Here is a 26,495-nt window from a genome sequence, read left to right on the forward strand (position 1 = left end):
TTGGCTTGTGCAACACTATCTATAAAATAATCACCAAGATTCTAGCCAATCGTCTTAAACCTTTCCTAGATCAACTGATCAGCCCGTATCAGGCTAGCTTTATGAAAAACAGAAGAGCATCTGATAATGCTATCATCATCCAGGAAATGATTTCAAAGTTTTATGATTATGAAAATTGACTTGGAAAAGGCTTTTGATTGTCTTGAATGGTCTTTTATTCGTCACACCCTGGGTTTCTTTAATTTTTCTCCAAAATTCTCTAAATTATTGCTGAATTGCATCTCTACCAGTAAAATAGCAATTTTAGTCAACGGAGCTGTTACGAATTACTTTCAACCAAGTAGAGGTATTAGACAAGGCGACCCCATCTCCCCCTACATCTTTATCCTCTGCCTAGAAATGCTTACCAGATATATAGAATACCAAGTGGACATCAAAAATTGGGACCCCATATCCCTAGGTTATAAATGTCCAAAAATTTCCCACTTATTATTTGCTGACGACCTTTCTCTAATGGCTAGAGCCAATGCTAAATCTTGTCAGGCCATAAAAATGGGTTTGACCAATTTTGCTCTCTATCAGGTCAAAGCATCAACACTACTAAGTCAAAGATTCTTTTTAAAAAAAATTGCAATCACTCAATCATCAGTGACATTACCACTTCATTAGGTATTAAGAGGAGTAACAGTTTTGGCACATACCTTGGTTTCCCTATCCTTCACTATAGCCCAAAACCTAGGGATTACCAATTCCTCATTGACAAGATGAGAACCAAACTTGCATCCTGGAAAATAAAGTTCTTTAGCTTGGTAGGAAGAACAACCCTTGCGACATCATGCCTTAATTCCATCCCAAACCATTACATGCAATACACCCTCCTCCCCAGAAAAACTCTAAAAGAGATTGATAAAGTCCAAAGGGAATTTATATGGGGTAGTACTGTAGAGAAAAGGAAACTTCACTTGGTAAATTGGACCACTATATGCCAACCCAAAAAATATGGTGGATTAGGGATCCATAATGCCCTCAATAAAAACCTTTGTATTCTGGCTAGTTTAAGTTGGAGACTCCTTACAAATGCTCTAACTCCTTGGGCAAAGCTTATCATCCCCTACTATTGCAACAACTCCTCTGCGAATAGATCCTCCTTCCTTTAGAAAAGCATTTGCAGAGGGTGGGACATCTGCTCCAAGGACATCATATGGTCCCCCCACATCCATTCCAATCTTAATCTATGGGAGGCCAATTGGATACCAAATATTGGTAACCTAAGGGACCTAGTTACAGGTCCTCCTTCAGCTAAGACTTCTCCACCAAAATTTAGAGATATCTTTGATGGTACTAATTGGAACTTAAACCGTTTAACCTTCTCTCCCCCTACGGATTTGTTAGCTACCATCTCAAAAACAAAAATCCGCCAAAAGAGCCCGGCAATTGACTTACCTATTTGGTCTCTCACCATTAAAGGAGTCTTTACTACCACCTCTTGTTATACACTACTAGAATCTCCTACTAACACTAACTCCGATTTTGAGTGGATTTGGAAATTGGACTACCCCAATAAAATCAGATTTTTCCTATGGCAATGCCTTCATAATCGAATCCCTTGCAGAAAATACCTTTCACAGATTGGACTAAACATTGACCCTAACTGTCCAATCTACAAAATCCCTATTGAAGAGTCAATAGAACATATCTTCCTTGACTGTAGAGCTGTTAGTAACCTCTGGAGCAACCTTTAAGTGAACCAACTTGTCAACAAAAGTGGGAAACACTGGCTTCTCCAAATAAGGGACTTCAACTCTCCTATCAAACATGACCTTATAAACTGGAACAACTTCTTTCCCTTCATCATTTGGCATATCTGGATTAATAGAAACAACAATACCATCAATAACACTGCCAACCAAATTAGAGGCTCCCAAATCTTGCAAAGGGCAGTGGAATTTGAACTATTCACAGAAAAATTCTCTATTAATCCTCCCAAATGTCTTATAAAAATCAACTGGTTCAAACCCCCTAAGGGGTGGTACAAACTGAATGTGGATGCCAGTTTTCATAGCTATAACAAAAATTGTGGTTTAGGTGGTGTTTTTAGGAATGCAACAGGCAGCTGGGTGATTGGTCTTGCTAAACTATCACATGCAAATGACTCACTACCAGCTGAATTAAAAGCTCTAAGAGAAGGTCTAACAACAGCAAAGGATTGGAATCTCTTCCCACTTGAGATTGAGACAGATTGCTCAGAGGTTATCCAGACAATACAAGTCGGTAATAAATTATTTAACAAAACTGTTAATGATTGCAGGTCCTTAATGCACCGGCAGAGGGTTACTCTCCAGCACACTTTCAGACAGGGGAATAGGATTTCCCATCAGCTAGCAAAAGGGGTACTAGAAAGGGACAACCAAGCTCTTGGAGTGGCAGGAAGAAGTAAAGCAGTGAAGTGCAGTAAAAAAGTTTTTGTTGTACCACCTTTTGATGTAATAGATTTTGTGGAAAGTGATAGACTTGAATCTACTTCCCATGAAAAACTTCTATGTAATGAAGCTTGTAATCTGCTAGCAAGATTAGGAAATCAATGCATCCTCCGAGATGCAAGTTATGTCGACTATGTACTGGATGTTCCTATATATATATATATATATATATATATATATATTTCCTGTTTCCTAAAAAAAAAAAAAGATTTGTTAACAAGAGTTTTTATGTTGTTTTAACACCTTTAGAGACTTTTGTCAATATTCAATTCACTAATTAAACTTTAAAAAAGTTATTCAAACTTTTAAATTCCTAATCTCTTCGATTCAGAATTAGTAAAATCAATAAGCGCATTGATAGTCTTAATTTACTCAACATATTAATTCCAAATCTCTCGATCAATGTTCGAATGAACTTCAACAATTATATGGTATTGATAACATATGTTTGATCTCTACCTTTTTTTTTCGGGGCCAGATTTAATATGTATATTCTCATATGACTTTGCCTCAGTAACAACTAACAACTGATGTTAAAGTTTGATCATAATAAAATACAATCACATCTTCTCAACTGGAATATCGTTTTTATTCTCTTGCCTCTCTTAACTTAACAAGGATAAGACAATTTAGTAATCAATTACTTGTTATTTTGTCTACTTATTCTTCTATGCTAATAATGATCCAATTTAACCTTAATCGCCTTCTAAAGTTAAATGTGTCAATAAGCTTATCCATAGTTTTGATTTATTGAACCTATTAATTCCTAATCAATCATAATACAAATAGACGTAAAAGAAATCAGCAAACCGACCTTAGCTCAGTTGGTAGAGCGGAGGACTGTAGTCGGGCAATAAAAGCCCACAGCTAATCCTTAGGTCACTGGTTCGAATCCGGTAGGTCGGACTTCTTTTTTTCCTTTTCGCTTTACTTCTTCGATGCCGGCGCATTTTAGCAGTCTTTACTCAACGTGTACACAAAACAAAGCTCAACAAAATTAGCAGTAGTATAAGCAAAACTCAGCTAGAAACATCGATCGATCGGCTTGTACTGTTTTCGATTTAAAGTGAAAACCAAGCGAAACAGTTTTAATGGTAAGTACTTCATTTCGAGAAAAAAAAGGGGTAAAATTCGAAATATACTGTCTATTTTAGGGATTTGATCAAATTAACATTCTTCAAATCAATTCTACTTTCTGGAGTAAATGTGTATTTATTTGTAGAGAATTGAGCTGCGTTTCAATTAATTCATGTTATTTACTAGCTCAATGGATTTAGATCCAGGATTTTTCTCTCTGTGTGTGTGTGTGTGGTTACGTTGTGCAAAATGCAGAGTGGTTATTGTTTTTTGATTAATTTGCAGGCAAATTCGTTACGATTGTATTTAACATGCATAAGAAACACGCTCGAAGCAGCTATGTGTCTTCAGGTAATGTAGCATTTTTAACTATCATAAGAATTTTTTGCAGCTTTGTAAATGTTTTGAATTTTTTTTTTAAAAGTTAGAATACTAAATTCATAGTTGAGTCCTTTTAGTTAATGTGTTTGACTTGCATGTTGTTGGCCTGAGATGTATTGACTATTGAGGTTCGTGCAATGAGATATGAATGAAAGTTGTTAGCTTGAGACGATTACAAGCATTATCATGTGGTAGTTTGGGTGATTGGGAGGCAAGTTGAGTGTTTCTGCTCTGCTAGGACGTTTTATTTACACTTATAAGTTTTAGTTTCTCGGTGTTCATTATATATGCTTGTATTAGAGAGTCCACGTGCCACTAGCAGTCCTTCCACTCCCACCCCCATCCCCGAAGAAAAATTATTCTGAGCTCTGCATTCTGCATTCCCATTGTATTGTTATATGTTCCGCCAACTAGCTTGGGATTGAGGGTAGTTGTCGTAGCAGTTGTAGTATGTTATTTCAGGCCACATATGTAATTTTTTGAGCCAATCAATTTGTTGAATTTGGCATATTTTGACCCTTCTCAAAAAGTTTTTGATTTCCGCCATGGTTTAATATAAAAGTGCAAAGCTGTTAGTACTTTTAAGCCCCTTGGACCATTTTCTCAGCAAATATGATGTCTTAGTTACTCTATATCTATCTTAGATAATCTCTTTTCGACATGGTGGTTGCAGAATTTCCCATGCCAAGAAGTAGAGAGGCATAACAAACCAGAGGTTGAACTAAAGTATGGCTTCATGCTGCAGTTACTCAAAGTTACTTAATGATGCTGGTTAAATTCCATATCTGTCTCTTGGGTGCTTCAAGAAATGGATTTGCAGTAGGCGTATTGAATCCAGAAGAACCCCATACATATTCTCTTCACCTATAATATGGCTAGAATCCTAAACAAAATATTTGACTTACATGAACATATAATTTTTTCAGCAGAATTTTGATATTCTACCAAAAAGCAGAATTTTGATATTCTACCAAAAAGCAGAATTTTGATATTCTACTGAACTGCTGTTTCGTTATGTAGACAATGTGATGTTTCATCTCTCTTCCAAATGTCATTCATTTACCTGCCAAACATGTGTGCTAAAATGTTAATGTTTTTTCATTTTGTATGTTTTCCAGGACAAGCCCAGAACTTCTTCTTAATCCTGTAAGAACTGTTTGATATTCTTAACTTTTATACGATTTTTGAAGATCTCTGCTGCGTACAATAGATTTTCGTGATCCCGTGGTTTGACAATATGTTTTTTGTACAATCCTTGCACGCCTAAACTACATGTTTTTATGGCTCGGTAGTAACTGCAGTCAAGGTTTTTGAAAGTATGATGGTGTTATTCGTGAAATTTTTGAAATGCTTAGAGAGTTCTCGCTTTAAATTTTTTATAAATTTCTCTCACGTGGTTAGCTAGTTGTTCAAAGCATGTTCCCGAATTGTCTTTCTTAGATGCCAACATGTTGTCTAGGAGTCACTTTAAAGATAGTAACAAGTTGTCCAAGTTGGTTGGGAACTCTAGCTAGTCATAAATTAGGTCTAGTAGCACTGATGCAAGTTGCAACATTAATTCATTATATTTGCTGTTAGAGAAAAGTTATGTTCCTTTATGTCTTGATGGTAAACATGTTCTCCATGACTAGGAAGAAATAATCAATAATCAGGTGCAATTTTTTTTTAATGTAACAGAACCCTTCATTGTTGCATTCTGATTCATTTGGTGTTATGATACTGCTAAATCTGTTAACAAGACTGGTGGGCCATGTCAGTTTTTAAGTTTGAGAAAGACCAAGAGAGACCTGGCTCTGTCCTCCTTTAGGTATATAGGAATAAATTTTAGTTTTCCTTTCTGTTGTGCACCCTCAATGGTTGGTTTGTATGCTTCTTTGTTATTGATTGCTGTTTTCTGCCATAATGATTTAATTTAGCATGACTTTGTAAGTCTCTGAGTAAAGATTATTCATTTACGTCCAACACTAGCAGTACATGTTCTTTATTTAACTTCTAATGTGGTCTTCTGTCTATACTTGATATCCATGTGCCAAAGAATTTTTAATAGCTGCATGTCTTATATCAATCTATTTAATTTTTCCCATGTACCATTTCATAGGTTTTGATTTGTAGAAATGAGGCTGAAAGGTGCTTGATTGAAACATCTATTAATTCCTTGCGCATAAGTCTAAAGGTTGGTTTGCTTTGCTATTCACATGTATTGATTCTTATATTCCTATATAAGGAGCTACAAACAATGGTGCATGCTGCCTAAAACTGTGCATATGCCATATTTATGCTTTTGTTCTTATAGAGTAGAGTACATTAATGATACCTTGAACCATCTTGTCTATGCGAAAGGCCATTTGCCAAGTATTCATTAGCAGTCCAGATCTTTCTTTCTAGTTCCATATGCTACAGAATGGAATACGTGTCTAATCATTAGTGTGTTGTATTCCAACAAGATGGTAAATCAAAATTTGGATTTGCCTATCAATTTATTGCAAGACCATGTTCCTCCAAGAGCTTCATATAGCCTGACATCTGCATGCAGCTTGCAATGCCTTTTTAAATGGATCCACCTAACATTTTGGAATTCTTAGCTAAACTACTGATTGTGCTGGACTGGGTTAGAAACTGTATTAGTTCCGGAATTAAGTAGACTTCACAAGGAATTATAGGATTCTGGATTTTGAAGATCACTTGAAAAAAAGTTTAAGCTCCTCATGTGTGATTAATGCTGCAGGTGAAACAGTCAGATGAACTTGAAAATATACTAACAAAGAAGTTCCTTAGATTTTTATCTATGAGAGCAGAAGCGTTTCAGGTGTTAAGGAGAAAGCCGGTTCAGGTTTGTATCTCCCCTCTTCTCATGAAAATGGTAACAGTATCTTATATCCTCTTATATCCTGGATTAGGTTTTCTTTTAACTCCTTGTATCTGATTCCATGCTTTGGCATGTTCTGTAATTCTGTATGCTAATTTTGTAGTTATGTTTGACGGAACTTGAACGTCCAATTTATTTCCCGTCCTTTTTTTTCCGTTTGCTCTCTTCTGCATTTACTCACCATTTGCTCATAGTTTGAATATCTCTAGTTATTAGTACAAATTTTCCTTGTAATGTTATTATTGACCTATTCCACCAATGGTAACATGGTGGCAACTTGGGGACGGAGCTATTACTGAATATGGAAGGTAATTGTAAAGTCTGAAATCATAGTTAAGCTTTCTGGGGTCTGGACTTGCTTCTATGCAATACTTTGGGACTGATTACTTCTATTTCTCACCCTCAACATGTTGACAAAGGCCTTCTTTATTTACTTTCCTTTACTTGTGTTGGGGGAGGGGTTGTGAAAGCAAATGTCTAATACCCCTATTTAGCCATTTTCCTTATGCAGGCTGGGGTTAAACTATAAACTCACTTACGAAATGTCAGTTGCTCAACCCGCAAAAGGATGGGAAGATGTTGATTGAGTACAATACTAAGAGATTTTGGCACATTAGCTGCTTTATGGGACGCCTTCTTATTTGTTTACAACATTTATGTGATTGCTTCTCAGACTCGGTTGAGACATAAAAATTTCTTTAGTCTTGATGTGTATTCATGTATTAGACCTAGATGGAGAGTAGCAGTATCTTGGAAGAAGCATCTTTGGAGTATGGTCAAGTTTTTCCTGAATAAAATAAAGCATCTACCTAGTCTAAAAGGCTACCTGTTGGACATAGGTTGAGAATATTTGACATGTTTCACAAATGGTTGAATGAACTTTTTTAGGTGTATGTGAATGATTTGTTTCTTTATTAGAAAAGGTAAACAACTTGTTTCTTGACCAAGTTTTAGTCATCCGATTTCTGTTGGGCGCATTATGTTTCAGGGCTACGACATTAGTTTTCTCATTACAAATTATCATTGTGAAGAGATGCAGAAGCAGAAGCTTATTGATTTCATAGTGCAATTCATGGAGGTACACTTATTAACTCCCACCCTTCCAAGGATAAAGTAGCAGTAAAACCTCTGCATCAATCACTTACGTAACTTATTGATATTTAATTCAAAGAGTTTTATGAATCTCTGCTTGAAATTGTAGGATATCGATAAGGAGATCAGTGAACTCAAACTATCAGTGAACACCCGAGGGAGACTTGTTGCTACTGAGTTTCTAAAGCAATTCATTTGATGTTTCTTTTTTCTTTGTTTATTTTCTGTTTTCTTCTTATGGCAACTAGAATATGTATTCATTTTTTTGTCCTCTACTTGAAGCTACATATTACAGAAATTCTCTATTGTATTGCATCAATGAGTTCCCTTTTCCTTCACTTATGTCAGGAGATGGCAGAGTGAATACTCGGTTAATATTTGCAACGAGTTGTATTAGTCATTGTAGTGCTAAGTTGCTTTGCTTGTGTTGGTTAATCAAAAGCGCTCGTTTAATATGAGAGATAAGGGATGATTAATCTCGGAATTAAATATGAGATGAGTTTATCCCATGTTTGGTTGGGATAAAATTGTGGTATATAATTTTGGGATTAGTTATTCCGGAATTGTAAGAGTTTTTTTTATCCTTTGGGAGGGTGGGGTAACTAATCCCGAAATAATTAATCATGAGATAACTTGTTTCCCAACCAATTGACCCCTTAGTTATACATCTGAATTTCAAATTTCTTGTATGTCACCAAAGTTTACTAACACTGACATATTTATTTAACATTAGATTCTTACCTAAAGTAACTAGCAGCTGTTTACTGGCATTAAATAACGGATTATAAAATGTTGGATTGACTGATCCTACCTTTCTGACATTCCATAAACTACCAGGTAAAAAAAAGTTTTTTTTTTCTATTAGCTTCTATTCTTCTGGTTCTAGATTCTATTTTCTAGTCTTATGGCACTTTTGAAACGTCTCACAAGAAAATAGTTTTTTTTTTGGTTAAATATCAAATTTTATTTAACCAGTAATGATATTTTTGCAGCACCTCTAACTCTTTTGGACTAAAGAGTTAGACTCAAAGAAAACATCAAAATATTGTATCAAAAAGAACATTTACAGACTTAATAGTTCCTCTACTAGACTAAACTTCATAGAGGAAAGCTATTCATTCTTTCTAAGTACTTCTTTCATTTTGCCTTCTGCTGTCCTTTGATGTATAATTGAAGGACAATGTCTTGTATCATCTTCTTCACATCAGTCTCTTTTCCTTGGAATCTACGCATGTTCCTTTCTATCCAAGTATGGTATATTAGTGCTGCAAACAGAAATGCCAGAATACTACCATAGGCTCGACTGTTTTTTGTTCTTGCACTCAGCCATTTGACTTCCTCTTCCCATGAACCAATCTGATGTTTCTCTCCTATCCAATTAAGCAGAATGTCCCATATGCTTCTTGAGTATTGACATTCAAAGTACAAGTGAGCCATAGTTTCATTTTGCCCATTCTTACATAGGACACATCCAAGGTCGGCCGGTATGCCCCATGCTGCTAATCTATCCACAGTATTAAGTCTGTGATTTAGAGCTAGCCATAGTATAAAGTTGTGCCTAGGGATGCTTGTACCCAATAGTAAGGCTTTCCACCCAACCTTTGGATACTGAGGTCTTGATAGAGTGTACATCTTCTGAATACTGAATTTTTCTCTTCTGCAAAACTTGTTTATATTTGCAAAGGATTCAATGTTTGTGTACCAGTCTCTAATATCAAATATTTTCCTTACCAGCCAGCAAGCTTGATTAGGAGTCTGCATACTATTGAAATCCTTCTTCTTTATATACACTGAGTGAATCCATTTGATCCAAAGAGCATCCTTCTTTGAGTGGACTACCCACATTAGCTTACACAGTGCTGCTTTATTCCACCATTCAAAGTTTATAACATTTAAACCTCCGGTTGATACAGGCATGCATATTCTGTCCCAGGAAATCAAAGCTCTCTTGAAGGACTATAACTTCCTGTCCATAGGAAAATTCTACAGACAGAGTTCACTAGTTGTATGATCTTCTTTGGTATCAAAAACACCTGCCCCCAGTATGTCTGCATTTCAAACAACACACTTCTTATCAGTTGTAGTCTGCCACTGTATGATAGGAGCTTTGATGTCCAGCACTTTATTCTGTTTGTAATCTTCTCTACTAATGGCATACACTGCTGAATAGATAGTTTCCTTGAGGATAAAGGCACTCCCAAGTACTTGAATGGCAAGGACTCCATCTTGAATTGAAAGTCTGAGCATATCATTTCTTTAAATCCCTAGCTGACTCCAGCTACATAGATAGAGCTTTTATCTAAGTTAGCCATGAGCCCTGTCACCTTTGAAAAATGGTTGAACTTATCTAGTAGTAGTTGGATAAAGGTCTTGTCAGCTCTGCAACACATGATCAGATCATCTGCAAAACAGATGTGAGTGAGGTTCATTTTTGCACATCTTGGATGGAAATTGAAATCAGGAATATCCTTGAGACTCTTCAAAGTTCTGCTCAAATATTCCATCACTAAGACAAATAAGTATGGGGACATAGGATCCCCTTGTCTCAATCCTTTCTTTGCTTGAAATCTTTTTGTGAGTCCACCATTGATCAGTATAGAATAGTTTGCATTAGTTACACACTCCATAATCCACTGCACCAACTTAGTAGGAATCCCATACTCCAACAGCACCATTTGTAAGAAAGACCATTCAACAGAATCATAGGCCTTTCTTATATCCACTTTGATAATGCATCTAGGTGAGATCCCTTTTTTGCTATATCCTTTCACCAATTCATGAGCAAGGATAACATTGTCTAGTATACTTCTCCCTTCTATAAATGCTGATTGAGCTGGTCCAACAATGAAGTCCACCACTGTTTTGAGTCTTGAAGTGAGAATTCTGGCAATGAGTTTATAAATGGTGGTACAACATGCTATAGGCCGGAATTCTTTGACAAAAGAAGGACTATCCACTTTTGGTACTAGTGTAATGGTTGCATTGCATACACTCTTAAATAACTTTCCTGATTCAAAGAACTCCTTGACTGCCTTATCACCTCTTCTCCAACTATATTCTAGTATGTCTTAAAGAATTCTACTGGAAAACCATCAATGCCAGGTGCTTTGTCACTTGGTAACTCCTTTAGCCCTTGTAGGATCTCATTATCAGAAACACTCTTGATCATGTTCAGCTGCTGCTCTCTATCTAAACAAGGACCATTTCTAGCTATGTTTACATCAAGACAGGATAATTCTGAAGCCCTTGTTCCTAGGAGACCTTCAAAGAAGGATGTAAACTCTTGTTCAACTAGTAGAGGATCAGTCAGTTTTTGTCCAAGCTCATTACAGATAGTAGTAATTCGGTTTCTAGCTTGCCTTGCCTTCAAATATCCATGAAAAAACTTTGTGTTTGAGTCTCCTGCTGCAATCCACACTGCCCTAGATTTCTGCCTGTAGACTTTCTCTTGTATACCTTGCCACTTTTCTTTTACATCAGTAGTTCTTTCTCCTCCGGGATCAAGGTATTGTTGAACAGATCATTTTCTATCTTCTTCTGAATTTCCTGCAGCTGATCTTTTAGAATTTCAACCTTTTTGTCTACTGAATTATAGACTCTATTCATTCCGTTTGCCCTGTTTCCAAGTTTCTGAAGTTTTTGCCAAACTGAATACATAGTATATCCAGTTATATTTTGATCCCACACCTCTTGTACTAGCTTGTTGAATTCTTCTTCCTGCAAAAGTACATTAAGAAGCCTAAATGGCTTTGGTAAGTGGTTTCTGATAATCTCAGTACATAATACTATGGGTGAATGATCTGAGACCCCATAGTTCTCATATACTGCCTCTATATAGCCATATTTCATGAACCAGTACGAGTTCCCCAAAGCCCAGTCGTATTGCCGTATATTCTATCAGTATTCTCTCTTTTGTTGCACCAAGACCATTTACATCCTTTTCTGTTTAACAATCCCAAACTAGTATCATCAACACAAGTTTGGAAATCAACTACTTCACTCTGATGGACTAGATTACCATTTATTGTGTCATTAACAGATAACATAGTGTTGAAATCTCCCAGAATCAGCCAGGCCTCCATCATAGTGCTATTTATCTGTCTTAGTTGATTCCATATTTCTTGTCTCTCTGCAACAGTATTATAACCATACACAAAAGTCAGCCAGCATTAAAATTTGAATTCCTGTCCTTGATCTCACAGTGCACCAATTGAGTTCCAGCCTGAGTTATATTAACATCTACTTGTTGAGTCTTCCATATTACCCATATTCTCCCATTGGGAGCGTATGCATAGTTTGAGAATACTTCCCATTCAGTTCCAATCCTCCTTCTAACTTTTCTTTCATTAAATTTTTTCACTTTGGTCTCAAGGCACCCTAACACTGTGATTTTATTCTTAAGCAGAAAAGCCTTGAGTTCTTTCTGCTTATAGGGTTTATTGAGCCCTCTAATATTCCATGAACTAATAATCATGGGGGGTGAGCCAAAGGAACTGTTTCCTCTTTAAATGCCAAACTAGCATCCTCTCTTTCCTGGATTCTTAGGGCATTAAATCTGTTTTTCTGTAGTATAGCTTCAATAGTTTCATCAGTCATACCCTTTCTCATTGAGCTTCTCTCCTTGGGGCTTTGCACCTGTTTTCCTTTTGACTTTGCTATCTGAAAACCATTGTCCTTCTGCTCTATTTCTGTATTGGTAATTGGTGGTGCAATTGGCTCTTCTTTGCTAGTCTCTTCTCTGACCTCTTTAGCTTGTGCTTCCTCTGTTGTCTTTTGCTTCACAATCCATTTTGTGGTTACTCTTTTTCCCCTCTTGTTATGTCCACCTATATGTCCTTTTAGCATCTGGTCCTTTGTACTTTTCCATCTCTGTTTGGCCATTACATTCCCCTGTGTCATGCCCTATTGTGAGACATTCTTGACAGAAGGAAGGATGCTAATCATAGCTCAATTTTTGCTCCCTTGTTTTCCTTCAGCGGTTTCTATCAGCACTGTCTCAGGTAGTGCATGGGACACATCCATTTCAATCAACATACGAGCATAGGATACTCTAGCCTCTTGTGCTGTTAGTTTGTCAGTGCAAATTGGGTTGCCAATTGAGCTTGCAATTCTCCCTAAGTTCTTTGTTGTCCAGTATTGTATAGGTAGCCCAGGGAAGTTTACCCACACTGAAATATTTTTTGTGGATTCCTTACACATTTGGAAGTCTGGTTCCCATACTTTCAGAATCATAGGTCTATTGTTGAAAGTGTATGGTTCATTTTGAAGGACTAAATCTCTGTCCTCATCATTCTCAAATTTGAAAATAAAGTAGCCTTCATCATGCATTAGTACCTGTGGAGTTGAAACAAATTGCCAAACTCCATGCACAAATTTCAACATCTCTTTAAATTGAGGAGATCCACCTATGACATAGCCAATTAAGCTAGTCCTCCATTTCCTCTTCTGCTCTTCCACTTCTATGAGGTTCAATCTAACAATTTTCCTTCCATCCTTAACAATAGGGGGATAATAGTTCAATTTCAAACCCTGTTGTATAGATCTATTACCTTGAACCACAGCAACTAGAGTTGGTTTTGAGATCCCTATGCTTGTCGAGAAAGTCAGTTTCCTAGCTGCCGTCGCCATTTCCGTCTCATTTGGTGCAGGATCTGCAGGAGTCTTAGTTATCGGAGCTGCCTGTGTTTGAATTGCCACCAGCTCCTCCGATTTCTTCCTCTCTTGTCCATGCAGAACAGTTGGTGCACTCCCCATACCTTTCATCCAATGGAACAGTTGCACCGAGTCTAAAGCTTGGGGAATCCCCGTTTCTGGTGTAACTAGTCTTGTATCTTCGTCATCTGCCTTATCTTCCTCATCCACATTCATTTCCTTAGCTATGGGGTTCTTCTTCCTCTGTCTCGCCATCTCCGCCGGTGCAAGTTAGCAGACCTTGCTTAACGTGCGCCGAGAGAGATTTCCTGCTGATATTACTATGGCAAGATTTCCTAAATAGTTTGAAATATTTAGGAATGACTTAATTGAAACGGGTCATTATTTTCTTCTAGAGAAAACATTAGGAGAAACGATAACCCATAATCTATTAGTCCTTCAACATATATTATAACCTGAGCCAAAAAAACCATATATTATAATTAAAATTAAAGAGGACTGATGAGGATGTGACTGCTGTGCACTGTAGCATGTTGGTTACACTGTCGAGTGCCGACAAATTCACGATTGGCTACACCATGTGCTTGAAAATACGTGTCATTTGTTTTTCATTAAATAGCGAGGTAAACATTTCGTAGTGTAACATAAGTTAAAAGTAATATACTTAAAAAATTCTTTATATTATTAATACATAAAAGTTAATTTCTTTTCAATATGTTTATATATATGACATAATTTCATGAAATAATTTGTGTGTGTCTAGACTATTAATTAATAATTTTTAGTTTCATGTAGTGACAGAAACAATCATATAATTTATTAGATAATTGTAGGTAAATTTTTTTATAATTATTACTCCTTCTGTCTCAATTTATGCATTGTATTTTTTTTTTCAATGTCCTAAAAAAAATATCATACTTCCTTACATACAAATAATTTAATTTTAAACTTTTTACTTAATAAAATAATTTATAGTCACAAATATATATGACTTGTTTTAAACTATAAGTTCCAATAATATTCCTTTATTTTTAAATTCCATGTCGACTCAAACACCACTCACATTAATTAGGACGGAGTGAGTAATTGATAATTTGATAATAAATGAAATTAATATTCTATTTATAATTTAAAAATATATCTTTTTGATCTGACAAGAGTATGTGGGATGTCAAACGTCACTGGTGGCGCCAGTCACCCAGTCATCCAACCCCCCATTTGCGCTCTCTCTCTCTCTCTCTGAGCTGGCACCACAGTGAAGAAGAAAGAAGAAAGAAGAAAGAAAAATAAAATCTTGGAAACAACAGTGAAAGCTTCATCTTAACATCTCAGCTGAATTTTTCTAAGCTGCTGCTGTTTAGCTGTACTTACCCTTTATAATGGCTGTGAGTTCTTGATCTATTTCTCTCTTGCATTTTGATAAATTTTAAGCTGAAATGATTGTGTATTCTGTGGAATGTTTCTTTTGCTAAAAATGGTTTCTTTATAAATTTTATAGAAGTTTTGGGAGTTGAAAAAGATAATCTTGATTTAATTGCTGAACCTGATTTGATTCTTGGTGTTGAGGCTAACTTGATTTTGTGAATGGATGGGTACAATTAAGTGCTTATGTGTATTTTGTTGAGTTCTAGTGAAATCCACAAAAAAAATTAGTTCTTCTTCCCCCCCCCCCCCCCCCCAACCCCAAAAAAAATGTATAATACTTCATCAGTCCCAATTTATGTGATGGTGTTTGATTGGGCACGAAATTTAAGAAAGAAAGAATTTTGAAACTTATGGTCTAAAAACAAGCTATAGAAATGGAAAGTGAATTGTTAAGCTGGATCCATATATTATAACAAGCTGCAACTAAGAAATTCAGTGTTGGTCTGAGTTTTTAACGTTAGTTGGATTACTAAAAGCGCGTAATGTGGATGTTCCCTAAAGAAAAGTGATTGTAGAAGGACATTTCAGTTTTGGATTTTCGCGGAATAGTACTTTTAAAGCTAGATTGTTGAGCACTTGAGCTAGAATTTTGGGACTAGATAAAGATCTGTTAATCTTGTAAAGAGACCAAATGTAATGAGAATGGATAGAGGAATGTAAAAGACTGCAAAGCCGTCTTTTAGCTTTTTCACTGTGCTGCTAGTATTGGAATTTCATAAGTTGTAGAACTAAGTGCAATTTATGCATTTTCTTCGAGTCTGAGAAGTAATGCTGTTGTTAAGCAGATTGTCACTTGGTGATTACCATGAAGCTATTGTTAAACATTGTGGAATCATTTAGAGTGTATTGTGCATCTTAGAAACATAGTCGGGTGACTCTTATCCACTCAACTGATTTCTGTCAGCTGGATCGTGGAGTCTCTATAGGCTAGGTTGACCCATAAACATTAGCCAGCCTTATTTTGCTTCGATTCTCTGGCAAATGGAAATAGAGTACAGACTGAAGTAAAACCAGATTTATGTGTTGCACGGTACTGACCTTTTCTCAAGCTCTTATCCATCTTTTATTAGATAATTGATAGTATTAGTGATACTGAAAGTTGACATGCATTGTGGTGTTAAAACAAGTAGTCTTGCTTATCTCTGAATGCAAACATCTCATCCCTGCCTGTTTTATTTGGTTGTTTCTGCTTTGTCTCTCCAGTTTACTATTCAGTACTAAGATTAGTTAGTAGGCAATAGGCAAAAGGCAGCATACAAATTATAGTTGTTTACTTCTTGTAGACATGATTGTGACACTACCGTTTGCCATGTACTGGTTCTTGAGGCAAATGGGGATTAAGTGTGGCCTTGAACTAAGCAAATCGGTTCTAAGGGTTTTATCACATATTTATAGTCCTTGGGAATTCTCATGTTTGGTAACACCAGGACCGTCAAAATGATCATCCCCTATACTTCCAGTTGAGTTTAAGGCACCTAAGCTAGCCAGTTCTTGAGGCTAAAGAGTAAACTTAAGTTCCATAAAAGCCTAATTCTTGAGTGATTCCATGTGGCATTATATTATAAATGTTAAGCTAAGTATTCCACTATGGCGTAACGTAAGTTATCTGCTTTGCTCTAGGAATGATGTTCCCTTTTACAATTAATTTTCTACTTCTTCTCCGTGTTCTGATATCAATTCTTTTCATATCACATATAGTTTAGTATATCTTTGGATGGGTGCATTTGGGACTTTAGTTGGTTCGACTCTTCTCATCTTCTTTTATTTTTTTCCTTTTGTTTTTTTTCCAAAGGATGATGTTTAGATGTTGGAAGATGAGCATTTTCTCTACAATTTTTGTTCCATTGCACCTGCTAAACCAGATTAACCCTGTGTGATCATCTCTAGGTCTTTACTTGTGCTTATTTTACCACAGGAAAAGTAGAGGCGTTCTTTTCTATACAGGAAACTCACCTTTACTTGAGTTTATTTTACCACGTCATAAAGACTTGTTTTGTGTTACACTTTCTCTATTTTTCTTTATTTTTACTTGCATATCTAATTAAATGGAGGTTGGGCTCTAAGCTACACTTGCCTAGAAGCTCGAATGCAACATGAATGTGGTTTGCATATTCTTGCAGAAGCACTCACAAGTACCAAAATTTGGCAACTGGGAGAACGACGAAGATGTTGCCTATACTACCTATTTTGAGAATGCTAGTAAGGGTAAGAAAGGCAGTAAAATGAATCCAAATGATCCTCAGGATCCTGAGGCAGAAGTAAAAGGTCAAAATGGAAGAGATGCAGTACGATCAAAAGATGAGCGTTTTTCCAGGAGAGATGATGTAGAATCGCGGAAATCAATTGACTCCCCATTGCACCCAGACGCTATGGGTCAAAAAGCTCCAACTTACTCATCTCCACAACGATATGGTGTGAAATCTGTAGGCAACAAGTCAGAATCAGAAACAATGAAGGGTGCGGAAATCCCAACAGCAAGGCATGAACGTCGGCCAAGTAGAGAAGAGTATCTGAGGAGACCTACTGATTCCCCAATGCGCAATGAGAACACGGGGAGAAGAACTCCTATGGAATCACCTCATCATCGCTATGGCGGCTTAAGTGGTGGTGCTACACCTAAGCGGGCCTCTCAGCAAAGTGGGGGACCTGATCGCAGCATTGAGCACTCTCCGCTGCATCCACATTCCCAGGGAAGGGTTGGAGGCAAAGGTGGTGCAGTTTCCTCTCCGTCGTGGGAAAGAAAGGTTTCATCTGAAGGTAGTCAAGGTCTGGCTCCCTCTACACCTGGAAGATCCCGTCTGAGATCAGTTACGAAAGGCGATGACATGGTATGTCTTTTTGTCATTTTCTTGCTGTCTACATCCAGGACAATTATGATTATTAAGACACTTCTGCAGCAATAAACATAGGTCCCTCGCCAAACTCGCATAAGAAAACAGATGAAATATATTCCTGTTCTCTATAATTGTTGTGAATTAGTCCAAGAGAACTTGTAGCGAGGAAAAATAAAAGGTCTTCCTTTATGATGGCATTATTTATGATGCAACTCTTTTTCTTTTCGTGGCGACTACTGATTACCTTTCTGATGGGCGAACTTCATTTCCAAACCTTCATGATTGGTTATTTTACACTACTTTCCTATTTTACTTTTCCACTGACTTTGGGAAGAATGTGTAAGCTTACTTCCAAATAAAAAAGACAAGAAATCCAAAGAAAAGGAAAAAGAAAAAGGTAAGGAAACCTACTCCGTAAAAAAGGGGTGCCTCTGGGATGTATTAGACTATCCCACAAGCCAATCTATCTATCTTAATGTACTCTTTGATTGTCGATGTATATGGCAACTACAAATAGGCACATACTGCTTTGAGTAGTCATAGGAAGAGTATAACACAGTGTATTTGCAGTCTGATGACAGCCCTGCTGTTCCTAAATTTGGTGACTGGGATGAGAGTGATCCTGCATCAGCAGAAGGTTACACACAAATATTTGACAAAGTGCGAGAGGAGAAGCAGACTGGTGCAGCAAAAGTACCTGGCACGTCAACTGATACATCTTATTCCAACAGTCAGAAGCGATATGGAAATGACAGTGGAAAGGTATGTACATTTAGTTTTCTGATACGGCAAATCCCCCTCCCTTAACCCCCTCTCCAGGGGCCAGCAGTGGCTTTTCCCCATCTTAGTGACTCGAACTCCCAACCTCATTGTACGTAACTCATTCGTGTTGGACCAAGCTTTTGTTAAATATACTGCAGTCTAATTGTTTGTGAAACTCCAACACATTTTCATAGTTTTTTCGGAGATTGTTGCAACAAAAAGATAATGAATGACCTCTTACTAATCACTCTAGTAAAGTATTACTCACTTTTTTGTTTTACGTTTTGTAACCTCTCATAGCCAACTCCAACTTGCTTAGGATTGAGCCATAGTTGTCGTTTTCTAACCTCTCCTCATTGCTGTTCTTCGCAGGGATGTTTGTGCTTTCCGTGGGGTCGGAGTTGACAGTTCTGAGGATGGGAGTTAAGAAAAACCACCTGGGGCATGTACCCTATTTTAAAACATAAAACTTTGGTTATGTATAGGTTTAGGTCTGGTATATATGTTGTTCATTGTGTGCTTGGATGAGAACTCTTTTTACTTAGAAATCGACTAAGGGAAAGAAAAAAAAAACAAAGAGAAATTGAAATGGACTGATAACATTCTTCTTTTTCTGGTATCCAAATAGTTGCTGGCTTCCTTTTCATATGCAGAGTTATCATAATATTTTTACCAAGTCGAGGGTGTAAGGTCTGCGTACACACTACTCTCAGACCTCACTATGTGGGATTACACTGGGTATGATGTTGTTGTAGTTATCATAATATTTTGTTAATCAAGCTTTTGCTCAACTTTTGCTTGGAGTCAGAAGCATATATGCAAGAAATGGAATTGTGTGGTATTTACACCAGAACAAGGATAACATTACTTGTGTCTTCGACATATACTTTTATCACTTAATCATGGTTAATTAATGTATATTTCTCCCTCCTATTTATGACTCAACCATGGTTAATTAATGTGGTTATGAAAATGTTTTCTTGGTTTGCTACCCTAGTAATTTTCATCTTAATGACCATGTAAAAATTTTAAATATCTAATTGAATGAATTACGCAATGCTTTGCTGAGGTATCCATTAAGCAATTTTTATTGCTATTGCACCTCTTTTATTTTTATTCAGGCTATGAGAGTTGATTTTCTTTTTCTTTTTTCCCTTTTCTTTTCAACTAAAATGAAGCTGCATTATTTTTTGTATAGGTAAACTGATAGAAAGAGTCGCACTATATTTGCATAAAAGTTGTTTTTTTTAAACCATTCGGTATTCTTATTGGCTCGACTAATTAGAACTTGTGTTGGGTACGCCAAGGGAGAGGTAAAGCGCTTCTTAGAGAAGTTCTTTATTCTCAGGGCTCGAACTCAAGACGTCTAGTCAAAAGGTAGAGGCATATGCACAAGTAACTAGGCATATGCACAAGTAACTAATGAACTCATAGCCAATATTCTAACATTACAATGTGCATTATGTTTATAATCCATATGTGCCAAGCGCTTAAACCAAAAAAAAAAAAAAGAAAAATCGAAAATAACAACTACCTAGACAATTTAACCAATAAAAACTGTATACAGATTGTACTCATGTACTATATACACAATGAAATAGTTACCAGGAAGATTTCAAATCCAACTTTCTTCTCACAATATCAGTGTACAATCAAAGAAGCATGTCAAATGTGATCAAAACTTAGAATGATTAGTGAAGTCAAAATAACACAAAGGAGTAAGCATTGCCTCTCTTTGCCAGCTTCAAATAGATGCCTCTTATCCTCAGAATTCTAAGTGTCCCTAGTAATGTTTTCTCCAATAAGAAATGCTTCTATCTTCCATGATGCAAGAAGAGATCACAACCCGAGGCGGACATAATGTTGTTCAACTGAACCCAGTAGTTTTTACACGGCATAAATATATATATGTGTAGTATCACCAAAATTTCTACAAATACGAAGTTTTGAACCCATAATTGCAAAAAATGGATTCAGTGGTTTAAATCCTGTATCCGCCTCTGATCACAACCCTTGTGAAATTGCTTTATACCTCATCCGTAAGTTTCGGGGTTTCGCCCGTTGGCTTACTTTCTGTGTCCTTGGTTGTTTTTGGAAGGAGAATATTGCTTGTTGTTGGACTATTTCCCATGTCTTTGGTTTTGTGAAGGAGAAAAGTACCAGAGAGGATAGTTACAAAGCCACATAATTCTGTTATTATCTGTGTTGCATTCTGATGATCCCAGTCCTGCATCCCATTAAACAATTGTCAAGTTTGGAACCTTTTTAGATGTAACAAAAAACAAAAAGAAAAGGCAGCCCGGTGCGCTAAGCTCCCGCTATGCGCGGGGTCCAAGGAAGGACCGGACCACAAGGGTGTATTGTATGCAACTTTACTCTGCATTTCTGCAAGAGGCTATTTTCACGGCTCGAACCTGTGACCTCTTGGCTATTGTAACATTCAGATGAATAAACAATCAAGAAAAAACAGCACATATTTACAATTTGGCTAGTTGATAGGCTGGTAATTTGGCCACCAAGTGGGAAAAATTTACAATAAACTTCTTATTTTGCATAAGTGTATCTTCTAAACATATCCATTATACACAATTAGAGAATTTTTTTTCTTCTAAAACATCATTTACTGCCCTTAAAATTACTCGATTTCATTATCTTTGCAACTATAATGAAGGAGATGGCGTCCAAATTACGGAAAGAGTTTAACTTCTATACGCAAACGGTGTAAAAGGACTCTTACAATATCAAGTCATCTAAAGATCTGGCAATTTACAACAGGTTAAAATACAGATAGTATAACAATTCTTTACACGGTCAGAGTGTATAAGTTAAATCCTTGCAGAAAATACACTGTCTTTAAGAAGTGGAAGTTGATAAAACTAAAGAATGCAGAAAAGAGAATCACAAAACTGAATACTGAATTACCTTAAACATTATCATGCTGGCAAGAATGGTTAGTGTTGTAAACATGACATAATATACAGGAGAAACCACTGCTGTATTAAATGTGTCAAGTGCCTACAAAACACAATAGCAGAGTCATAGTTAACATTATGAAGATAACAGGTGTATGCATAAGATATAAAAGGGCAGCTCGGTGCACTAAGCTTCAGCTATGCGCGGGGTCCGGGGAAGGGCTGAACTGCAATGGTTTATTGTACGCGGCCTTATCCTGCATTTTTGCAAGAGGCTGTTTCATAGGCTCGAACTCGTGACCTCCTGATCACATGCATGCATAATATATGAAAACATAAAATACACACTTGAAACTACAAACTAGTGACTCCTTTTCCCTATCAATTTTTAGTTCCAATCAATCATCTAAGTGGTAAAACTAATATACATATATATATATATATGTATATATATATATTAGTTTTACCACTTATATGGAACTCTTTAGGAGTGAATTAAACCAGAAAATTTGCTGCTCGTTCAAACGTAAAATGAGAGAAGTTCAGTACAATATGGCTGAAAATACAAATCAACAACAACAACCCAGTGAATTCCCGCAAGTAGGGTCTGGGGCGGGTAGTGTGTACACAGACCTTAACTCTACCCTGGGAGGGCAGAGAGGTTGTTTCTAATAGACCTTCAGCTAAAGAAAAGATGCAAAGAAGCAGCGGCAACAAGTAACAACAACAACAAGTTATTAAGAAAACCGAAGCGAGCTGGAGATACAAATTAGTATTCTAGTTTGCACTTTAAGGGAATCCAACAAATACCTTGTTCAAATAGTTCAGCTGTAAAAGGCAAAAGATTGTAACAAACACAGTAAATAACCATGTTTGGAAATACTTGAACTGATTCTTTCCTTCAAATGAAAGCTTAAGCGCGATTCCAACTGCTTTCACACCCATAACCTGAATAACAACAAGAGAAAAGTCAAGTTATAAGCATATGAAATGTACATAAGGAAACTATGATCTGCAGGTGAAAACGCGTAAAAATAAAACATACTGACCGTGAGAGACCCCGTGAGAGAACAGATTCCGATGTAAATGACCATATACCTCTGCCCATAACGAGGCACAAACCGGAAAATAAGGACAATTACCAGCACCACGACTACGCATGTGTATATAATGAATCCTGTTCTTCTCAAAAACCTTTTGGTTAGTCCAAACAAATAAATTGTGCAGATATTAACTAAACAAAGCAAGTGTTGCTATGCTGTTATTATTAATTATTTCAATCAAAAAGAGAGTGTGTTGTTATATACAGAACTTGACCAATGTTTCAGCTATAAGGATTTCACCATATAGAGAAACGCCAACGCCTGTAAGGCAACAGTTGCCTCCCTATTTCTCCGCAAAAAGAACAAGTGTGCTACTATCCCAAGAAAGTTAGGATCGGCTATATGAATCCTCACTAATCCTGTCGCTCCATCTAAGCACATCGCGGACCAATATTATACAAAATCAAAATAAAAAGTACTAGACGCTCACTATATTTTCCACTGGCATATAAAACTCTGACTCGAAACTTTTCTGCAGGCGAAATGCAAGGTTAAGAAAATGAAAGAATGTAGCTGAGATGGTATTTGAGAAATTACCTGGTTCTGTTGCTAGGTACCAAACATCCATGACGGATTCAATTTTCCTTTCGAGTGGAGCATGTAACACAATACTAACAGAGCCAACCAAGCAGAGGACACAACCAACAATACCAAATATGTGCAGTCTTTCCTTTAAAATAAAATGGGCTAACACTGCACTGCAAAGGAAAGTTATACATGAGTTTTTGAAACTAAAAAGAGCTTTCCCCAAGTAAAATTCTACGCCAATATCGCTACACGGTTACATACCTCACAATTATACTTAAGGCACCTAGAGGAGTTACAAGAATTGCCGGGGCATATGCATAAGCAGCAAAGTTAGCTCCCTCTCCAATAATCACTGCAAGCAAATGAAAGTTTAGGATTAAGATAATACTTTCACTACTACATAGATGAACATATATATCAAAGATTATGCATGTACTTCAGAATTTGAACTGCACACGTTGGCGTGGTGGGTGGTATGCCACCCACCAGGCCAACATATGAAGTTCGATATCGACAGAGATCCCTGGTTAAGGGGGAAAAAACTGCATAACAATAACATACATTTAAGTTTGAGTTATGTCTCTTACTAGTTAACATCCCAGCCCACCACATTGGTTCCAACAAATAAGAGTGGCCTCCTGAACCTGTTCAAAAATTAACCGTACTTAGAAATCAATATAACAGTGTTTTAGAATGTCGCAGAGCAACAACAACAACAACAACAACGTCTCAGTCCCAAACAAGTTGAGGTCAGCTATATGAATTTTATAGAGCAACAAAAAAAAATATTAACATGACTTGCATGCTGGCATGTAAGTAAGAAACACAAGAAAAAGAGCCAATTTCTACAAGGACAAATTACATGTTCCTGAACACAGTGGAGGCCGTGGCGGAGACACAGTTCTATAAGGGGTTTCATCTGATACCGCTTCCCCAAAAAATTCACACACAAACACATGCATATATATGCAATAGACCGTCACTGTTTGAAAATAGATGTAAAGTAAGCATCAACTTGAGACAAGAAGTAAAGCATTAGAACCTCTATAGCCCCAAATCAAAACCTACGTACAAGTCGAGTTGTGATAATAGGCCGACAGTACTACAACAACAACAACAACATACCCAATATGATCTCAAATGTGGGGTCCGGGGAGGGTTGGATGTACACAAAACTTACCCCTACTTTGTGTAAGGTAGAGAGACTGTTTCTGATAGACCCTCGACTAATAACAACATACTCTCGACAATGGTTGCACAAAATCCGGCGTACAACATTGTCTAAACCATAGGTATACATAAAACTACCCAATTTGGTACCAATGTAAGACAAAATGAAGTTAATATTTATATATATCCAACAATACCATAAAGAATATAAAATATTTAAAAAGAATTATGCAAATGAGGAGATCAAGAAAGTGTACCTGCCCTTGTTCCTGTTGCACTAGCTTTTTTAAGGCCTTTCTTCTTAATAATAAAACTTGATCCAATAAAAATACTTGATGATATAGCTAATATAACTCCATGAACATTATCAGATATTCCTCTCATTTTTATTTAAAAAAATGGAGAGGATTAACAATTTAAGTTTCAGAAATTCAAAAACCAAGTTCTATCTGCATTAATGAAAACCCTGCAATCAAAAATGAAAAAAAATCACATTATCACAACAAATTAATTACGTGCACAACGTACAAATTAAATTAAATATAGTAATATCTTTTCAAAAACAAGATATAACTCGAACCTTTTGGGTTTGTTTTGCATGTGATAAAGTGGCTAAAGATATAGAACATCGCCCTTTATCCCAATATAGATGAATTTAAGATAAAGGGTCGATGAAAAAAGTTTATGTTACTACAAAATATTGTTTAAATTTTCAATATATTTCAACTTTTTCTTTAGCCAGCTTCTATGTTTCTCATTTTTTATCTGGCAGAATATACTTTCTTTTTTTTCTTTCTTTCTGTATTTCTTTTTCTCTCTCTTCTAAGATACAAGAAAGGTCATACTACGAGAAATACGTTACACTTGAGATTCAGAAATAAATTTGTACACACAAATGTAAAGCCACTTTTTTATGGTTTGTTTTCAGAATCCTACGTTGTTAATATTGGCTTTGTTTGTTTGTACTTTTTGTCCCTCAACTTTTCTTCTACCCTTTTGCCACCTTTTTTTTTAATTAAAACTTTTTTTATTACATAGGGAAAAGGAAAATGAGAGCCTTGGAACAATGATAAAGTTGTTTTTGTGTGACATATAAGTCACAGGTTCAAGACGTAGAAGCATCCATTAATGCTTGAATTAGGGTTCTGTCTACGTTACACCCCTTGGGGTCAGTGGCGGATGCACATAGGGAGTTGTGGGTGCTTAAACACCCATTAACTTTGATCATATTAATAAATTTATATAGGCAATTGTACAAATATTTAGATAAATATTGAGCGAGACCCACAAGTAAATTCACTTTTCCTCTTCTTTTGAAGTTTTTACTGGCGAGCATCCATAGCTTTAAAATCCTGAATCCGCCACTGCTTGGGGCGTAACCCTTCCCCGGACCGTGCGTGAATACGGAATGTTTTGTGCATCGGGCTGCCATTTAGGGACAAGGAAAAAGGATATGAGGGAGGGGACCACAAAGTAGGGATTCGAATAATCGTCAATAAGGTAAAAGTTTCAACCAGCTGAGCTACTAAGATCTGGCTTTATTTGTTTGGACGTTAGTCCCTCAACTTTTCTTCTACCCTTTTGCCACCTTTCCACTTCAAAATATTCTTTACTTTTCGGTTTAATTATCGGTTTTTAAGTTAGCCTAACTAATTTAGATTCGCATCGATTAAATTTGCTAAAAGGTAAAGTGTACCTTACTAAAGATTTCATATCTTACGACTCAAATCTAAGAACTCTAATTAAGGATGAACTATTCTGCATCACCCCTTTTGAATACTCAGTCGTTAGCATTGCAATAACATAGATTTTAACAAATTATTACAATATCGTATTTTTTTGTGTTATAATTTATTTGACTTTGCCGTAGTACATATGATGTGTCTAAAAGTATATATATTATTTTTCTCGCTCATTTTACTGATTAAATCAAGTTTACAAATTCAGTATATTTTTTGCAAAGTGCCAAATTCTTTTGTTATGCAACATGATTTTCTTTAGATATTTTGCTTATTATCATTTCTCAAGTCATGTTTAATAAATTTTACCTCCAAAAAGTTGCATATTTCTCTTCTTCTTTTTTTCAATATACTATCTATTTTTCTTGTAACCTTTCCAATTTCCATCACATTGTTTATAGTTGCAAATTTCACACGACAGCTTAGTTTAATGATCTCTACTTGTGTTAAACTATTGTTCAGAAGAAATCTGAT

General features: G+C 36.3%; 4 protein-coding genes and 1 non-coding gene across 7 annotated transcripts; 3 read left to right on the forward strand and 2 right to left on the reverse strand.

Annotated features, from left to right (window-relative positions):
* TRNAY-GUA lies at positions 3,290–3,386 on the forward strand. The gene is made up of 2 exons: positions 3,290–3,326; positions 3,351–3,386. It is a non-coding gene; the product is annotated as a tRNA-Tyr (tRNA).
* On the forward strand, positions 3,320–8,296 carry LOC109235671 (actin-related protein 2/3 complex subunit 4). Of its 2 annotated transcripts, XM_019401871.1 has the most exons (8): positions 3,326–3,574; positions 3,843–3,908; positions 4,612–4,664; positions 5,057–5,084; positions 6,037–6,111; positions 6,664–6,768; positions 7,793–7,882; positions 8,006–8,296. In XM_019401871.1, exons 1-8 carry the CDS (start codon positions 3,572–3,574, stop codon positions 8,093–8,095), a joined length of 510 nt encoding a protein of 169 aa, XP_019257416.1. In that variant the 5' UTR covers positions 3,326–3,571; the 3' UTR covers positions 8,096–8,296. The 2 variants fall into 2 exon arrangements, with proteins under 2 accessions (XP_019257417.1, XP_019257416.1); XM_019401872.1 differs by lacking the exon at positions 6,037–6,111 and having other exon boundaries at positions 3,320–3,574.
* On the reverse strand, positions 12,844–13,803 carry LOC109236096. Its single transcript, XM_019402316.1, has one exon. The coding sequence runs from the start codon at positions 13,801–13,803 to the stop codon at positions 12,844–12,846; it is 960 nt and encodes a 319-aa protein (XP_019257861.1).
* LOC109235673 (RPM1-interacting protein 4-like) lies at positions 14,682–19,215 on the forward strand. Of its 2 annotated transcripts, none has more exons than XM_019401875.1 (4): positions 14,682–14,933; positions 17,094–17,801; positions 18,378–18,569; positions 18,942–19,215. In XM_019401875.1, exons 1-4 carry the CDS (start codon positions 14,928–14,930, stop codon positions 18,972–18,974), a joined length of 939 nt encoding a protein of 312 aa, XP_019257420.1. In that variant the 5' UTR covers positions 14,682–14,927; the 3' UTR covers positions 18,975–19,215. The 2 variants fall into 2 exon arrangements, with proteins under 2 accessions (XP_019257420.1, XP_019257419.1); XM_019401874.1 differs by lacking the exon at positions 14,682–14,933 and adding an exon at positions 15,417–16,003.
* On the reverse strand, positions 20,087–25,062 carry LOC109235672 (probable magnesium transporter NIPA1). Its single transcript, XM_019401873.1, has 9 exons — positions 24,863–25,062; positions 24,540–24,748; positions 23,700–23,756; positions 23,374–23,464; positions 23,122–23,282; positions 22,531–22,658; positions 22,292–22,429; positions 21,492–21,584; positions 20,087–20,796 (listed from the first exon to the last, which is right to left on the reverse strand). Exons 2-9 carry the CDS (start codon positions 24,664–24,666, stop codon positions 20,596–20,598), a joined length of 996 nt encoding a protein of 331 aa, XP_019257418.1. The 5' UTR covers positions 24,667–24,748; positions 24,863–25,062; the 3' UTR covers positions 20,087–20,595.

The sequence above is a fragment of the Nicotiana attenuata genome, chromosome 12 (assembly GCF_001879085.1).
Source record: "Nicotiana attenuata strain UT chromosome 12, NIATTr2, whole genome shotgun sequence".
Lineage (NCBI taxonomy): Eukaryota > Viridiplantae > Streptophyta > Magnoliopsida > Solanales > Solanaceae > Nicotiana > Nicotiana attenuata.

Bases quoted from the DNA above. Each gene is read 5' to 3' on its own strand.
- LOC109235671 (XM_019401871.1), top strand. The intron at 4,665-5,056 runs GTATGGCTTCAT...TATGTTTTCCAG, and splicing joins AAACCAGAGGTTGAACTAAA to GACAAGCCCAGAACTTCTTC. The intron at 5,085-6,036 runs GTAAGAACTGTT...ACCATTTCATAG, and splicing joins CAGAACTTCTTCTTAATCCT to GTTTTGATTTGTAGAAATGA.
- LOC109236096 (XM_019402316.1), bottom strand. From the start codon at position 13,803: ATGGCGAGACAGAGGAAGAAGAACCCCATAGCTAAGGAAATGAATGTG.
- LOC109235673 (XM_019401874.1), top strand. The intron at 17,802-18,377 runs GTATGTCTTTTT...GTGTATTTGCAG, and splicing joins TTACGAAAGGCGATGACATG to TCTGATGACAGCCCTGCTGT. The intron at 18,570-18,941 runs GTATGTACATTT...TGTTCTTCGCAG, and splicing joins ATGGAAATGACAGTGGAAAG to GGATGTTTGTGCTTTCCGTG.
- LOC109235672 (XM_019401873.1), bottom strand. From the start codon at position 24,666: ATGAGAGGAATATCTGATAATGTTCATGGAGTTATATTAGCTATATCA. The intron at 23,757-24,539 runs GTACACTTTCTT...ATTTTTGAACAG, and splicing joins TGCAACAGGAACAAGGGCAG to GTTCAGGAGGCCACTCTTAT. The intron at 20,797-21,491 runs GTAATTCAGTAT...AATGGGATGCAG, and splicing joins CCAGCATGATAATGTTTAAG to GACTGGGATCATCAGAATGC.